General features: G+C 42.0%; 1 protein-coding gene across 1 annotated transcript in view; it reads left to right on the top strand.

Annotated features, from left to right (window-relative positions):
* The window catches only part of PRKG1 (protein kinase cGMP-dependent 1), a 304,417-nt gene that overhangs the window by 197,599 nt on the left and 88,528 nt on the right, over positions 1-18,290 (top strand). Inside the window, exons 6-7 of the mRNA XM_015866197.3 lie at positions 10,673-10,750; positions 14,072-14,166. Coding sequence (XP_015721683.1) covers positions 10,673-10,750; positions 14,072-14,166 — 173 coding nt within the window. The remainder of the gene's footprint in view (positions 1-10,672; positions 10,751-14,071; positions 14,167-18,290) is intronic.

Below are 18,290 nucleotides of genomic sequence, written 5' to 3'. Positions count from 1 at the left end.
GTAGGCAGTGGAAAGATCTGGTAACGTTTTCTGTAGAGCAGCTTTGTAGCAAAGTTCAAAGTAAGATGGTTTGAACTCTTTTTATCACTTTGTGAAGTATTTATGTTGTTCTCCCTCTACTGACAAAAGTCATTTTTGCTATTTAAAGTCATAGTTTTCCATTTCTTCTGTTTCAGTGCATATTTGGACTAAAAGTTTACCCACCATTGCTTTAATGAATTACATTACGCCAATGTAATTCTCTTCCAAAACCCATTGTAAGCCAGAGCAATTGTTGGCAGGGTGAGAGTGGAGCCTGTGATTTATATGTGTGCAGGCTGATAAAGTTGTGGTTCCCTTTGTATGGTTAATGAGAGAAATCGAGGTAAAAGGATAATATTTTCTATCAACAGACAAAACCTACAGAGATACAGAAGGGAGCAAAAGCTGTGGTAGGTGCTGTTTGATTTGATGCTCTAAGGCTTACGTGCTTGGTCAGAACTGATTGTCACCTGCTGAAAACCCTACAGAAGCTGCCAAAGTGGAAGAAACTGGTGAACTCAATGTGCAGAATTACCTGCCTTGGTAAATATGTAGTGCTTTCCGTGCTTTTTCTGCCATTAAATTCTGTTCCTGGGGAGAAGTATATTTGCATATGGAAGGGTAGGCACTCTTCTTTGATTCAGACTACAAAAAGAAAATATATTTCATTGGAGGTTACTTCAAGAGTGGCTGAGTATATTCAATTAATGTGCTCTTTTATTCCTCTTGATAGATTAGGAAATTGGTTTTGATCCTCGTGGCAATACAAATAACTTCTCTGAATAAGCGTACAAAATTTGTTGCAAATGAAGAAAATATATAAAACATACATGGAGATTTACAGTGTTTACTTCCCATTTCATTTTTGTGAGGAACTGATTGCCATTTTAATAATTGTGGGATGGCTTTTTGGATTTATGAAGGAGAATTAGTGTTCCATAGGCAGCTTTCCACTAAGAAAAACAAAATAAATCAGATATTCAAGAAGGATGGGAAGAAGAGAGGCTACTTTTCATGCATTTCAATGAAATTTAATTAAAAACCCATATCCTTACAAAAAGTTGCTTGCAGTTTCACAGAAATTTTATGGTGTGGTGACGTGACATTATGTGAACAGTTGGTTGCTGGCTGTGTTTCCTCCCAGCAAAGCTGTCAAGGTTGATGCGCTGTTGTGCGGGAGATCTTTTGATCCCTGTACTTGCAAAGCAAATCAAAGTGCCTCCCCTTCCACATCAGTGCATTGGAGGTGCGCTGCTCTCTCTTTGCAGGGAAGCAGTTAGGGCAGGCAGTCCCTTAAAGTGAAGCGCCCTGGGATGCAGCAGTTGGTTTGTGTTTGATGCATTCTGGTAACATCACAGGACGTGAGCTGTTCAGATAGAGATTGCAGTTCTACAAAAACTATATGTGAAAAGAAGTGTGCGTGGCCCATCATAGATCTGCAATACTCTTTCCTTATGTTAGCAATACTGATTTCCAGCAGGCAGCTTAATTTCTGCCTCCCCCTCCCCCATCTGCATGGAGTCTGCATCGACCCCATGCAATTGACTTTCTCCATCATTTTATTTTTTTTACTTAAATTTTACTTGATTTAACTGTCCATTGATTTTTAGTCAGAGTAGCTGATTAATTAATTCCAGTCTGTTGCCTAGCTATCCTCTTTCTAATTACTTACTGCTCAGTTAATTCTGCACAGTTCATGTTCGTTATCCGTGAATCCGTTATTATGGTCAGCAGGCAAACTATTGGTTTTTCTACCCTGGTTCATTGACAGTCAATCTGTGGCCTGACATCACCGTTAACTTTCACCAGCTAACTTGCTGGCTTTCCTTGTTACCATCAGCTCTCCTGCATGTGGGTAGATGTCTGTCTTCAATGGCTCCACCTCCAAAAATAAGCATTCCTGGAGGCTTCCCCTCTACAAAGCTTGGGCGTCTGCTGACTCGTTGCCCTGTGCTCCCAGTACCGGAGCAGTCACTGACCTTGGGTCTGCAGGGACAGTGCCAGATTCAGGGTCGGGATGTGCTGGCTCCTGTGCCAGCTGGTGACAACAGCTTGCAACTCAGTGCGTTTTCCAGGCAGAAACAGATGTTGGCCTCAGCACTGTGGACAAAAAATGGCTATGGGGCGGCTGCCTCCATGCATAGGAAACCCAATTTGGCTCCAGTGTTGCCTGTCAGACCATGGTTTGGGAACAGTGGGGATGGAACAAAAGTTTAAATGTGGTTTCTAATGTGTTGTGTCTACTTTTAGAGCAAATTAAGGCAGGGAATTCATTTAGCAATAATGCACTAAACTAAATAATGTATTTTTGAGATTCTCTTTCTTCCTCTTTCTCCTATAAAAGGGCAGAGTATATTTAGGAATCAAAACTGTTTCTTCATTACAACCTGTAATGGACTTAGGCAGCCCACATTATCCAGGGTCATAGTCTGTCCCACTGTCAGGTTGATGTTCTGTCCTATCCTTTAGCCTTAGATGCAGCTAAAATACCTTTGAGGTTCAACGTAAAATATCTTTGAGGTTGAACAAATTTTCATTTGTTCAAGCCAGATTCTGCTGTTCAGCCAATACTGAGGGCTTTGCACAGAGTCCTTAAATATGCTCAGCTTTACTTGAGATAGGGAAAGGAACTTGATGGTAATGGCAGGACTTATCTTCTGCCCAAGAAATTGATCATTTTTATAAGGCATGGAGGAGACAGAAAGGCACTGCTTCCTATAATGAGGCTTTCCTCTGCCTTGGGTGGTAAGGAGGAAGGGAAAGGAGAGGGTCACTGCATTTACACTGAGAAATAGGAATGCATATCCCATGCGTGTTTCTTCCCCCTTGCATGCAGAATACTGGGCAGATGTTTGTAAAATGTGGTCCTTTGTACATTTTGTTGCCTTTTATAAAGCCATGAAAACTGTGCCTCATGCACTGAAGTCTAGTGGAACCAAAGAAGGAAGCAAAACATGTTTTCAATATGACTAGAAGATGACACCGCTGAAGTTGTGGCCCTTATACCCTTTTTCCTCAGCATTGCTTTGCGTAGGGCATTTCTTCAATGAAGCACAATTATTTAATGTGCTGAAAAATAACTCACACACAAGTTACAAATGGTCCCTTTCTTATTGTCATGAGGAGAGGATGGATATCTTGGTGTGACAGCTTTAACTTTCATGGTGTAAATGGAAACAGCATTGATTAGCTGTGCACCATGGGTCTGGGAAGAGCAAGATATGGATGACTTCTTTCAAGGAGGGCTGGTTCCAGCTCACTGCCTTTCAGTGGGACTCTGGAACCAAGGGAGTTTTTGAGAAGAGGAAGTAATGAAGTAACCAGTCTCAGCTGTGTTGCATATTTCCCTCCTTTGTAGCTCTCTGCATAATACAGTGAAATTCAAATTTATGGAGCAGTAATACCAAACCCCAAAAGAAACAAACAGGAAATTAAAGCGGGTCTTTTAACCAAAGAAGGTAAAATTAGGAACATCTATCATGTTGTTACATTTCAGAAGCAGCAAGGAGTGTCGTAGGACTGCTCATTTCATTTCGTACCCAGTGGAGTTGGTGTGGGCTGTTCTTGTTTGCATTAGCAAAGTAATTGTTGAATACACCTCTTGCACCACTGCTTGTACTCCATGTTATATTCCTTTCAGCTGGAGAAATCAATATGTTGTTCTCAGAAGCGTGCATTATACCTTGGTGTGAGGAGGCGAGCCACCAATTATTAGTCTAAGCTGAAGGCTTCTGCTGTCATACTGGTTGCTACTTGCTGTTGCATTGCAGCTCACAATGTTGCAGGGCTTAACGTTTGCCTTTTTTGGGAAATGCAATGAATTGTTGTCAGATTTTTGCCTCCTCTCTCAGGGGAATGCAAAGACAGCTGCAGTAGAGGGCAGATAAAGCAGCCATGTGAAGTGATTGGTGTTATTCCAGCACAGTGGATGTGAACATCCACATGCAAATAGTCCCTTTAGGTGCATTACAACTCAGGGAGCTAGTGGAGCATGAATCAGGAACAAACTGTGAACAGCAGAGGAAACCATGACTGGCCACAATGCCCAAGCAGTGCAAAACGTGCTGAGGAGCACACTGATTTCTACCCAGCTGCATGTGGATGCTCAGGCTGGCTAAGCAGAGGGCTGCAGTATGATGATGATATTGCCCTTCAACCATTCTGAGGAGCAACATTTTTAGGCATTTCATGAGTAAAGCCAGAGAAACAAAGCTTTGTGATTCCCCAAAATTCAATGCAGAAGACTAATATTTTCCTGAAGTTGTTTTTGCAGCATTTTCTAGCAACTAAACACTTCATTTTGCTAGCGTTGCTGTTGTCAGTTTAGACTTGGAAGAAACATTTAATACAATAAGATTGTAAATAATATTTTGAAAGCTGCTTATGTTGGGAGTTTTGCTGACGTTTTGTGGATATTTTTTAAACAGGCAGCAAAATAACATACTTAGATGTATTTTAAATATATATATGTATATATTCACCTTGACGGAGATGGATTATGCATTCAGAACTGTCATCAAACCCCTGTTATCCTCCCTGGTTTATGCAGTGTAAACCTGTGACTGGTAAATGGAGCTCTCGGCTGCCCAGGGTGAAGCTCTGAGCCTCAAAGCTCCCTTTGTGCTTCAGTTCCCCTTACATGACCTTGTAAAGGATTTGGGCCCCTCTACACCACAGCTGACGTGGGTTATGTAGAACTCCAAGTGTTCCACCCATTTTTTACCCTTTTCAGATGTTCTCAGAGTAAACACAGAAGTCAAAGTCATCCAGATGGAGGAAAATGAGGTTTTCTGAAGCTTAGCCATTAGGTTGGTCACTGATGTCGAGGCTTCTCCTCGTGGCTTGTGTCAATACTCCTTAGTTTTTGTTGGTGGCCAGCAACTGAAATTGGTGATGGACAAAATGAGGTTGGTGGAGCAGAGCCTTCAGGCACAGGTGGATGTCGCATCCTCTAGCTTGCTGTGGAGAAAGACTTGAGTGCAACGTGGTGGTTTGCTTAAAGGGTTTCTGGAGCTAGGGTGGGCAGCACAGACACATGGTGGTGGCACAAGGCTGGGTCCTGTGCAGCCCTGTATCCCCAGCACACACCTGGGTACCCTGCTTGGCAATTTCTCCATGTTCTGGCTTTTGAGGTACAGTATTGGGAAGGAAGTAAAATGAGTTGAGTATTTTGAGTTTCTACGCTGCAAGTCATTCCTATACTCAACAGAGGGTTCTGACTGAAACCTCCCTGAGAAGGACGGAGTGTAGAAATTCAGATTTCAAACTCTCTCATCTTATTCTAGTTACAGTGTCCCCACTGCAGCAGTGTGTGATGCTTAGCAGCTCGTGCGGGAAATAAGTTGAACAAACAACTTATTGGAGAGGGCTGGTACTGGTGATTTCTGAGTACACCTGGCCTGAGATTTACACATGGTCAGACAAGCACTTCCACTTGGGTTTATTTTCAGTGGAGACTCCACTTGTGGTTTCAGGTGTGAAGAGCACAGTGACTCCAAAAAAGCAGTTATGGTCAGAACTTGGTGCAATCTGTTGTTGTGGTTAACACCTTGCTGCTTCTAATGTTGTTAGTGTTTAAGACTGATCTCAATTCCAACTACTTCTCAAGAGAGGTTCAGTTGCAGGGATGTTCCTCCATTCAAGGCTGGAGTGCTGCTGCTCTGCATAGGACCAAAGATTAAGTATTTATCTCCAGGAGAGAGGCACCTGTATTGATAAGGCACAAAGAGGAAGACTTGTTTTAGATTAGGTGTTGTGGTTCATCAGTGCACAGTTGTTGGCTCACTCCCCTCTTCCAAGGGGGACAGGAGAGAGAGTTGAGGGGGGAAAAAAAAAAAAGGTGGAGCCCGTGGGTTGAGATAAAACTATTTAATAAGATAGAGAAAAGGATAAGGAAAATAGCTGTGACTGTATATGTGTATAAAGTGACGCACAAGCAATTGCTCTGATGACCAATGCCCAGTTAGCCCCTGAGCAGCGGAAGAGATGATGAACTCCCAAACTCCTTCTGCCTGATGTCATACAGTATGGAATATCCCTTTGGACACTTTAAGTCATCCATCCTCATTCTGTTCCAGCTCCCTGGGCCCTTTGCTGTGCATGGCCTTGGCTCTGTACAGCACCACTTAGCAACAGCTACAAACATCAGTGTGTTATCAGCACTGTTCTTCTGCTAGAACCACACACAGCATCATACCAGTCACTCTGAAGAATTCTGTCCTGACTGAAACTAAGACATTAGATTGCAAAAGATGCCTCATGAAAGATTCAGGCTTCTCTGTATGCTGAGGTTGATTTTAATCTAACTGTACGTGAAGGCCATTTAGACAGAGTACTACATGAATTGGATTAAGATCTGTCTCTGATAAGTAGAGTTGTTGCATAGAAACTACTCATGTTTAGTTTTTTAACAACCTTAGTTTTTTAAAGAACATTTATTTCCATTTTATCTCTTTTCTATGGGGCAATGGCTGTTTGAAATGACCGTAGCAGTCTGTATGAAGTTCTGACTGTTTGATACCTAGATTTCAATATGTTCCATGTACATTGAATATTCACTGTATCACCAAATAGCTTTCATGTTTTTGTGATTGCATTCCAGTGTTACAAATATAGTATCCTAGATGTGCTTAGGGCTTTGCTGTAAGAACTGAACCTTGAAGTAGCTGGAGATGATGGTAACACTGATGGCAGTGGAGAGCTCAAGGGACAGTGCAAGAAACAATGTTCACTATGAAACAGTGTTGAACTTTGAGGAAAATAAATCTGTGAGGAAATGAAGATACAGTGGAAAATCAATGATTATGCATGTCTTTTTCTTACAGATGTTGCTTAGTGTGCTGTTATCTGTAAGAAACCAATTAGATTAGGAAGAAACAGCTATCAGTTTAGCTTCTGAATGACTTACAAACATACCTTGGGTTAATCACAGGTGTTTGATAAATTCTCAGGTATTGTTAATTTAAAGGGGTAGTGTGAGTCATGTACCCAATCATGGAGCCTCTTGCTCAATCCTATACAAGCAACCAGAAGCTGGCAGTTATCCTAGCAAGGATTCCAGATTTAACAAGTTGTTGTTCAGAATCTGCAGGAGAAATAGAAAAAGTCAGAGTCTTAAGGGTTGAGAGGTCAGAAAGTGGGCTGCTCTGAAGTGCTGGCAGTGCTGCGTGACATTGGGCTGGCGTAGGGCACTCGAGAAATGCCCTGGTGACTTTGACATGCTAATTGGGCTGGCTCTCTAATTTTATTTTTCAGTTCACCTTGCTCCTGTCAGTTCTGCCTTGGCATGCATGAAGTAAATTTAATAGGAATTCGAGTTAATGTCGTGTATATGTGACTTTCTCTTGCCTATATATATATAGAGAGAGCTTCTTTCCTATTAAAACATTCTGTTTTAGGACCTGTTCATTCCCTGAGAGAACTAATTGCAGCTACTTCTTTCCTTAACTTTGTTTTTTCTCTTCTGACATATTCATACAATCGAGTGGCTTTGAGCTAAGAGTTCTGCTTCATTGCAAAGACTGGGGAACCTTGGAAAGTTCTAAGTCCTGCGTCCATTGCTCTTCTCCTTACTGGGAGAATGCTTACGTTGTTAGCATTCTGCAGAGCAGTCTCTTTCCCATGGGCATCTCTTCACTGGGAAGGAGAATGTGGTCCCCCCCCTAGTTGATCTGAGTTTATAGGGAAATGAAGTGTTAAAAGGCTGAGGTAGATCCCTTCACCTAGTGCAGTAGTTCTCCCTCTGCCACCGATGTTTTCCATCAGAATCAGCGGTGTCTGGGGACTTTTTGAAGGATTTGCTCAGGTGCTTAGGACCCCTCATTCAAGGGGTGATAAAGCAACTTGTGCCCAGCTGAGGAGTGCCTCAGAGGCCTGGTGTTACCTGGTAAAACAACAGTCTTGTTAGCACGACAAACTCTCTAGATGTTGTGGCCTTTGTAATTAATAGAAGCAAGCCTTTATCCCCATTTGCCAGAGCTTCTAAAGCACATGTCTATGGCTTGCTGGTACTGCCTCCCAGCAGTAATTTCTCAGCTTTATCGCCGTAATTTTCCTGAGCACTGACTCTCAGACTTTGATGCCAAGCCTCAGTGATTTGCCTTGTAACCACTTTTCCCCCTGCACACACAAGACCTTGTAACTACTGGCTTTTCCACCTGGCTATCTGGGCTTTGGCAACTTGCACAGCTGCGTTTCTGCAGCCTGCATTTCTCCTGGGGCTTTCCCCTTTCCTCATATATTCTGGACCTTCTGCTCTGTTTTCTGTCTCAGAAGAGGAAAATGTTAGAATGGTCGATATGGTCTGGTCAAACTCTTCCAGCTAGGAATTAGTTTTTGTGTTTTGCTTCAATTTTGTTGTGGACTGGAGGAGCTTCTATGTCTTCAGAAGAATACTCAAGAATTTCTGTGACACTGGGTTTCAGTGGAATACAGCTAAGATAGATAATAAAAAATAGCTTTTGTATTGCCTGTGAAAATGCAATATTCACAACAGAATTCCTGGCTGTCTTCAGGGTCCCTTGATAGAAAGTTAAAAAAATCAAGCAATAGAAGCACTAAACCTAAATACAAGGTATTTCACTGCTCACATTTCTACTTATTTGCTGATGGCAAAGGCGACTGGAAATATTCATTATTTTAAGTGCAAATTGGGAATTCTTTAACCAGTTATACAAAGCTTTGAAGCTGAAGCTGAAGGAGTTGTCCATTGGTGGCTGTAACTTCTATCAGAAGGTCGCCCTTTGGTGGAGCCCAACCGTTGAACTGCATTTTGCAAGTGCAGAGTTAGTGATGAAGTCAGTCTAAGGCTAGTAAGGGCATGTCTATTGACCTCCTTCCTTGTGATTTTAATTCAAATACTGTTCTTCTGCATATGCCACCGCACTACTGTCAGGCTCTCAGAACTCCTTGTTTTCTCACATTGCTCTCAGAGTGTTTTTCTCTGGGTGTGATGGAGCTTGTGATGCTGAAAGCTAAGCCATGAATTTATGCAACAAGCTTGCCAAACTACTTTTTGTACAGGGTATGTAGTGGTACTGCATGTACTGAGAACACCCGGCTACCATTAAGTGGCCAGCTAAAAGCGAGAGGCTTGTGATTATTTTTATTTGCATGTGCCGTATGTGAGCACTTCTGCACTTTTCTTACTCTGCTGAGTGCTTTCAGTCTAAATGGACAGAAGTAATTTGGTTAGAAGGGCAGTGCACATGGATGAGTGGCTTTACATTAGAGAAGAAGAGAATGTAAGAGGATGGGAGTGTTGTTGGAGACAGGTTGATTCAAGCAAAAAGAAGCGCAGTGGGATTAGTCATCAAAGAAATGGGCTTGAAATACCTAAAGATGAAGACATGGACCAAAGGGAGAAGCGCCAAGGAGGAGGTCAAGTGAAATGAAAGCTCTGCATGACTGGGAACTAAACGAAGCGCTGGGGGAAAATGGCTTCAATGTGGAGAGAAGGGTTTGCAGTGATTTGAGTGAGTTAGCCTAGGAAAAAGAAGAAGGTAAGGTAGGCAAGAGGTGCTGAATAATCAGAAGCAGGTTGGGATCCCTTGAAGCCTGAGTGGGAAGGCTGGGAGGACTCAAAGGTGGGAATTGTTTGCGTCTGCAGGACTTGAGCCACAGCTGCACTAGCTGCTCAGTGCTGATGAAGTGATGAAGAGCAAGAAACAGGGAAGAAGGTTTTGCTGTGTTAAATCAGTTGTGTGCAGTAAAATCAAAAGCTGTTTTGAAAATACTGGGTCAGTATTTTCAGCCTTTAGCAATACATAGAGGTTTTGGGGTGTGTATGAGATGCCACTTAAGAAGCCACAGTCCCTGCACCTTATAAAATCAGACCCTTTCAAGGACCCTCAGTTTGGGTGCTCAAAGGTGTATGTGCTTGTAAAACAAGGAGTCATTTCTATCAGATGCAACAAATACTTCACTATGTGCCTTCTATGTGTTTTCATGTTGGAGCCTTTTATCAGTCTTTAAGTGGCACCAAGAAATTGGAGATAAACACCTGTCGTCAATAAAATTCCACTGAGATAAAAAAGTAATCTTTAACTAAATTCTTGTATTCTGACTAATTCCTCTTTCTTAGCTCAAATCCATGCTGCAATTTATAAATACTTTGGGTTTAAAAGCTCTGGCTGTCTTCTCTGGGGTTTTGTACTCACTTCCATATGATAAGACATACACACACAAAAAAAGACAAGTTAAACTAATGAAATAACAGGAAAACAGCAAAAATTATTTGTTCAATAAAATCAATTTTTAAAAAAAGAGAGAGAGAACAAATGTATTGTAAAAATAGTTATTGCAGTTTAATTCATGTACTGTATTCTCTGTCAAAAATGCGTGTGTCAGGTTTACTTAGTCTAAGTGGATTTAGGCTGTGAAGATAATTCATCTGGGCAAAAGCTGGCACCAGCACAAGTAATAAGAAAAATGTGCAAGCCGCAAATGGTTTCTTCTTAATTATTACATTCCTGGACATTGGGCAATTCTTAAATCACAACCAGTGCCAAACTCAGATAAGATTGGTCCACGGCTATGTCTTCCTAAGTATTATTTTGCAGAACTGCTAAATTATCAACTGAATAACAGTCTCTGATTATGTTTGTTCTTGTTCCTTTTTTAAATATTATTTATTTTAATTTGTTTTTTACAGACACACTATGAAAGTGGAGAGTACATTATCCGACAAGGTGCTCGAGGGGACACTTTCTTTATAATCAGCAAAGGAAAGGTAAGTTGACACTCTTCTAGGGAAAACATGACGGTCATGATGTGCTCTTAAAATTCAGTGCCAAGCCAGTGCTTTCTTTCCCTTCCCCAAGGCACAAATGTTGCAACACTTGACATTTAATTAAAGTTCTTGGCATTGTATCAGTGGGGAAGAGTGGCCTGAAGGGAAAAGAAAAAAAGTAGATCTCATGCTGTTTTACACGTGTTCACCGTGAACACTTTGGGGGTTTGAAAAGAGCTATTAAGTCTCGGTAAATGACCAAAAAGCTCTGTCTTATCTCTTTGGATGGGTTGTCTGCTGTGGGGAGTTCTGTGCCACCCCAAGCAGCTCATTTTCTGCATGCCCCATGTAACACAGAGTCATAGAACGCCCTGGGTTAAAAAGGACCACAATGTTCATCTCATTTCAGCCCCCCAGCTATGTGCAGGGTCACCAACCACTAGACCAGGCTGCCCAGAGCCACATCCAGCCTGGCCTTGAATGCCTGCTTTATTTCTCCCTGCTTTGTCTCTCTTTACATTTTTGCTTATTTATTTGATGATGGACGTTCCTTTATTCTTCTTGGAGTCCCTGTGGGCTTCTTTATCCCATAACCTTCTTCTTTTTTTCCCTTTTTCCCAATATACCCTCAAGAGTCAACTTTTCTTTGCCAACTGTCCCTCTTGGAAGACTGACTTCCAGAGTTTATTCCCATGACTATCACTTTATAGCTCTTCCAAATTAAATAATAGGAACCCGAAGCAGTCTCGGCTTTCTCTTTGGGGAACTAAAAAAGGTCAAGGTTTTGCTGCTCCACTGCTCAGAGGGAAAATTTGCTTTTTGACCTCTTTTCACATAAAATCCTGGTGGGATTTTATAGATCCAGCTACTATTACACTTGAAAAACATTTGGCTTCTTTCCACTTAGCTGGAGAGAGATTTTTAAGGGAATACACAGTGATTTCCCACTGCAGATCAGATGTGATACGTGAAAAGTAAACACAAATGGGTAAATACACTTGAAAACGGGCCAACTCCAGCCTCCTGGTTCATGGGTTTGATGTTTGCACCAAAGCAGATGTTAGTATAGTCCTTGCATAATTAAAGACAGCAGAAACACGCCCACGTCATCCAGAGAGGAAGAGTGCGTGTGTTTTACTATTATCTCTCAGATATTAAAAGTAGTTTTCACCATCTTTCCCTCTATCTCTGGGAGCCTAATCTTTGTCAGAAGAAAAAAAATGTGGTCTTTTTCAAGGGAATAGAAGATCACAGCAGTTACTGAAGTGAAGTTAATAATGGGCTACAGAGGTGCAAATTTGACAGTATTTTCTTGCGCTTTTAAGTAGGGTTTCATCTTTTTCCAAAATAAGGACAGCTATGACAAACACTAAATATCCTTTCTGCTCAGATCATGTCTGATTCACCTCCCTTTCCCAGCAAGTGTTAAAAGTCCTCCTTGGTACACAGACCGGCCTGTTGGTTTGGATGCTTGTGACCAACTTGATCTGGTGGCTCCATCCCTTCTTAGCAGTCCTCAGAGTCTCTTGGTTGCGACACTCAAATCCCTGTTGTTGACACCAGCTGGGTAAACCAGCAGTTGACCTGCCTGGTTTGTCCACTCTTCCTCACATCCTTGCAGCTTACCAGCAGAATGGAGAAGAAAAGCAGCTGCTCCCTGTGTCATTGGCCATTGCTCCAGAGCTCTCTAATCCACCCTAAAGAAGCTCCTTGGCTTTATCTTCCAAGCTTTTGCTGTTTTATCATAGTGTATCAGCTGATGGCCAGAAAAGGGAATTTGAAGCAACACACATGGGCTTCCCAGAGCCTCAGATGGATCTTGATGGCTTGACAGAAGTTCCCACAGGGATGGTTAAATTCAGCCTAGTTTTTTCTTCCAACCTCACTGAATTGCAAAAGACATATTGGTGACTGAGGAGGGATAGAAGTGGGAGAGTGTTTAATTTTAATGCCTGTATTTGGACATGTGAGCTACGTAGCGATGTGAGAACTTCTCCATGCAAAGGATACAGCCCAGGATAGGAGAGTAGTGCACTGGTAGTGAAATGTGGAATAAGTAGTAATGAAACACAGAATAAACATATCAATGTATGCTGAATGGGACTTTCTAAGGCAGAGACATGACTCTCATACCTATGCCGAACGCAGACCCAGGAGGCTTAGTAAGCCAGAAAAAAAGGCTGGCTCCATCTCACTTAAGTGGGATCTCGCATGTGTGTCCTGCATTCAGCAGCATCATGTTCCAGCAGCAAAAGCTACTTTTGAAAGCTCTCTCTCTGCCTTTTATGCTCGACCTTCTGTAGTGACAGTCAAGTGATATTTTTCAGATTTCTGAGCTCAACATTTTTCTCATAGCAGAAGCCTTTTTCCCTTTTTTCTCCCTCAGCTCCATCCTCCCGCACTTGATCTGACTCCTGTTGTCATTTAGTTGTATGGGGCATGTGGCTACTAATTTAACCCATCCACGTTCCCCTGTTGGAGTCTGCCTGTCATCAGCAAGCAGCTTCCTGCAGAACTGGGAAGGTGCAGCATCTCAGGTGCTTTTAACACTGCAAAAATGTCTGGGGAACTATTTCTCTTGTTTATTAGAGTGTGTTTCCTCAAGCCTGAGTGCATAGGAATAAACTTTTGTTCAGAGCAGCCTATGTGCAGAAATCTGATAAATAATACATTTGATGAAAACAGTTTGATCCCTTCTGGTTGCTGCCTGCTGCTGCTCTGTCTTGTTCAGCATCCTTCCTTTACCAAGGGGTTGCGTGTGTGTCATGCTGTGCCATTGTACACTATTTTCCCTTTAACAGCAATGGTGTGGCACCAATTTGATACTATATCATGCAGGTTCATCAGTGGCACCATCTCTGTTCAGATGTGTCATCACATTGAGCTGTGCAGAAATTACACTCTGGTAATCCCTTAGCATTCATTTCTTGGGATCAGCAGAGGTCATGGAGAAGGAGCTTAACTACACATTAAAGTTGCCTTTGTTGGTCCAAATTTGTTTTTCATCAGCTACAAATCTTCCTGGCTCATCTGTTACGCTCTCCCTACTCTCATCTCATCTCCAGTGAGTCACTGCAGGTGTTAAATGTAGTGTGTACTCAGTGCTCACTAATGACTCAAACCCTGTGTTCTACCACCCATGCAAGAGAAGGTGCAGGGCAGTGCAACTAAACTGACTCCAAATCAGAATGGTAGCATCTGAAGTCTCAGATTTTGGCTTTGTGAATTTGCATATCCAATCGCTCTGTTTAAAGCAACAAATAGACTTCATTCATTAATGAAAACATTTCTAAATGCTGGGGGGGGTTGGCTTTTCAACAGGTGAATGTCACTCGTGAAGATTCCCCCAGTGAGGATCCAGTCTTTCTCCGTACTTTAGGAAAAGGAGATTGGTTTGGAGAAAAAGCACTGCAGTGGTAAGTGCCCCTTATGATGTGGTAATCAGTTTGAGATAATTTTCTGAGGACTTCTGTGGTCCTCAGAGGCCTCTTGTGATCTGGAAGTAACCTAGAATTACTTTGGAAGTGGTGTCATGCCTTTGAAGCTGTGCTTTGTCACTTAGCGCCATACATTGCAATGAGGCTTAACCTTAATGAGGGAATAGGATTCCCTGCAACTTGGTGGCCAAATGTGGATCTCTGCCTTGTTTGTTGGCATAAGAAAGTAGTTTATCTTGGTGCTGTTCCTGATCATACATGTGAAGATCTGAAATGTTTGATATTTTGCAGTCTGACATTTTGGAACTGGGGCAAATTTCTTGTGGATGTCAGGGACATTATTACAGCCTAATGCAGATGGGGCAGACAGTTGAAGACAGGGCAGTGGTGGTGTGTTTCAAATTGTCTTACTGTGTTTCTAGTATTTTGGTGGAGCTGGTAATTGTGTATGCGTGACCTGCTTTATATAACAATTTCCTTTGGGGTTGACTTGGATCAACTAAGAGAATAACAACTGTAAATCCATATTCAACAGATTATAAAAGTACACTTTATTTCTATAGGGAAGGATAAGAATAAGAATAGGAAAGCATGCTTTAGGCAGGAGCATGGGGCACCCATTAATCTTAGCCAACAAATGTTTAATCTCACTCTGAGTTCTTATCTCTGCATGCAAGCTGTTGGTCTTCTGGATACTGTGATAATGTGTTCACTCCCTCTTAAATCTTCCCAAAAGAAGCCAGAATGCTTGAAGCCCAAATTTTCTGTCACTTCTGGCAGCCAGCAAGACCTGTCCAGCACAAAGCTCATCTTGCCTCTGACAATCTATGCATTAAGTTTAAAACAACGTAGTTGTTCAATATATGCTCTTATTTGGTAACTTCCTTTAATACTAATAGCAAGAACAGGCAAACCTGCCATCTTTTGAAGACCAGATATGGGAAATAAAATATCTTGCATCCCTAAATAATTGTAGCAACCCGCAACATCACCTCTAGGAGAGTTTCTCAGCGTTTGAAATACAGGTTTTGGGCTACCTGACTCAGTCTGAAATTAGGGAATTTACAACAAATACTCACCTGTGTGTATTTGAATTTTCAACATATAATGAGTTTGATCTACTCAAAATCTACTCAAAGTGTTAGGTCACGTGGTGATTTCATGTATGGAGGATATAATAGCAATTAAAGGCTTTTCTTTCTGGGCAGTATAAAGTAATAGCTGCAGTGGTAATTCTGCACATTGCAGCACAGAAGGATGATGGATAACAAATATTGTCTAATCTCTGCCAGAAATATTTATACTGCCATAGAAATCCAGCACTGATATATGCTACTCTGCTTCTCTCACTTGCACCAGATGGTAGACATTACTTCACAGTATCCCATTTCACACCAGCAGGAACAAAAGAAGTCATGAAATTATCAGCCCCATCACCTTACAGTGAGGCTCAGAGCTCCCAGCTATTACGCTGCTCTCTTACCTTCCTGGCTTATTAAATCTGAGATCACAGATGTATAATTTACGAGTTACCAGTACGTCATTTGCAATTACTCACTATCAGTTACTTCTCGTGATATTTCCTTAATTGAAAAAAACAACTCAGTGCCATTTACAGTAATTATTTGCATCAACAGGGAAATAACAGAATTCATTCAAATAGGCAACGGAAAAGAACTCAGTGCAACCTTATGGCCAGTTTACCTTTTACTAAAACTGGCTAATAGTTATGTCGTGCTGCTTTGGTGATATCACAGCTGAACTCCTGAGCAGGAGCATCATCTGTACTATGTTGCATAGATAAAAAACATGTTTCAGTCTGCATTGGACAGGACAGGAGAGCGAACTGGAAATGATTTCCTGTTGGCCAACCCCAAAGAGCAGCAGTTTGAGCCACAAACTCATATGTTATCTTTTACATCATGTATTTGGATAGAACTGTTGCCTCAGATGCTGGGATGATCCTTGCTATGTATGCTGAAAGAATGTCAAGTTTGGAAACCAGGTTATCAATTTAGGAAACCAGCTCCAAGTCTTAGGACAAAATAGTAATGGCACATGGCAGAGAGCTGCTGTTTTGATGATAAAGTGTGGGAGCCTGCCTTGGTGAACAGAGGAGGGATTCTGAAAGCAGTACTGATAATCTGTTTCATAACACTTTGACTTGAGCTAGAAACCAGTGTGTCCAAAGGTGATGCCCAGAAAGTGAGGTTTTCTAATGAGTGCTTTGCTTGCTAAAGGAGAGGGCTTTCAAAAGCTCTGCAGATCTCTCAAAGGCAGCAAGAGCAGATGAATCAGTGGAAGGTATGTCTGGTTGGGCGAGCCCTTGGTTGGGTGCTCTAAAAATATTAATACATTTATACTAACATTAAGAAACATGCTGAGGTCACATAGTACTGAAAAGGAGTAACAAACGTAGAGGCCGTGCTTTGATTTAAACTTTCACAAATACATTACACACTTCTTTCAGAGATTTACTTCTAGGCTGTTGCCTTTGAAAGGTGTGTTTTTAAGGCGTTTACCACCAGAGGTTGCTAGTTCAGTGTGGCTGAGGCAGACACTGGGGAAGCAAAAGAGGTTTATTAAAACAAAGCTCAGTTTGCTCGTCTGTGCTATCTTTGAAAAGGATTATTTGTTTTTTCCCTTAGTTTAACATCTTCAATCATGTTTATCAACTTCAAATGTGTTGATTTGTAAATACCCTAGAACACTCATTTGCCCTGTAGATGGTTTTTTGTGTCTTTAGTTAAGCCAAAATGGAACATGTAAGCAAGCAAAACTATAGGAGGGTGACAACCTGCCTGAAGAGATGAGGATGGTTTTAATTACTTGCCAGCATGGTGTATTGAAAAGGTGTGGGGACTCAGAGAGTTTCCATGTCTCCAGCAGTGGTGGAGGTTTGGCCCAGGGGTGTGACCTGGAGCAGTGGCTCCTGTCCAAGGCAGCCCCAGCACAGGGTTTCTTCTGCCTTGCTTCCTCATTTGTAAAGAACAAAACAGAGGGTTTACAAAATGTATTGTTTTTTCAATGCCTGTGGCACACAAGGCGAAGAAGAAATGCTGGCCCTCAGGTCATGGACAAAGTGCTCTGCCATGGTGACAATTATAATGATATTTCAGCTCCTACTGTAACATACAGACATTTTTTGTTACCTTTGTGATGACCTGAAAATGAGTACAGCAGTGCTAGTCTCTCATGGGACATAGCAGCACATCTTTTAAGAGCTTTTTGTGCTGCTCCCCATGTGTATCTCCAGCTCTGCAGGCTCCTGTGTAGTTGTATTCGTGCTGTTACAGAAAGCACCTGTCCTCTGTTTACCTTCCCAAAATCTCTGGTATGTTTTGTGTGCTGATAATTCACATGATAGATGAAATACATTAGCTGTAGCTGTGTGTGGTAGAGTCAAAAGAAAACTTCCTTGCTATGTACTTGCAAAAGAAACTGTGATGTGGTGAGGGACAAGTGGCATAAGAAGTAATGCATGTGGAAGCATCGAAACATAGAATGGCTTGGGTTGTAAGGGACCTCAGAGCTCATATTTCATAATCCCTTGCTGTCAGATGTTTCCTATTTTACCCCCATCGTTGGACACGCAGAGATTTCTGATTATTACAGATCACCTGCTGGGACATATCTAACAAGTTGCAGTTTACTAAATGCCCTGTCACTGCTCCCAGCCCCCACTGTGCATGAAGAGTAGTGGACAGAGAAAGGACAGAGAATGTCCTTGGCTGAACCTCCCAGAGAGCAGAGTCATGTTTCACCTTGATGGGACACTTAGCTCTCAATGCTTTGCTTCCATTAAAGTCTCACCATATGCTGACCTATTAGCCCAATTACCTTGGTGTGTGTTTTTTCAGAAAAGGAAAAGGTGAGGGCAGCTGGAAGTGCTTGCAGCTCTGTGGCAGCCCTTAGCAGGCAGGGAGAGGCACTCACATGAACATATAAGTCTCAGCACATGTTGGTGTTGCAGGCAGCATGGAAGGGGCTGTAACAAAGCAAAAGCCTGTGATGGAGACCAGGATGCCCACTGGGGTGGTGGTCATAAAACTGAAGCAGTGTTTCAAGTGTTAAGGCACAGGGGAGTACATTTAAAAACACAA

This window comes from Coturnix japonica, chromosome 8, assembly GCF_054131305.1.
Source record: "Coturnix japonica strain WE chromosome 8, WE-NBRP24, whole genome shotgun sequence".
NCBI classification, from domain to species: Eukaryota; Metazoa; Chordata; class Aves; order Galliformes; family Phasianidae; genus Coturnix; species Coturnix japonica.
Note: the sequence above shows the minus strand (reverse complement) of the source record. Positions and strands in the feature narration are given on the sequence as shown.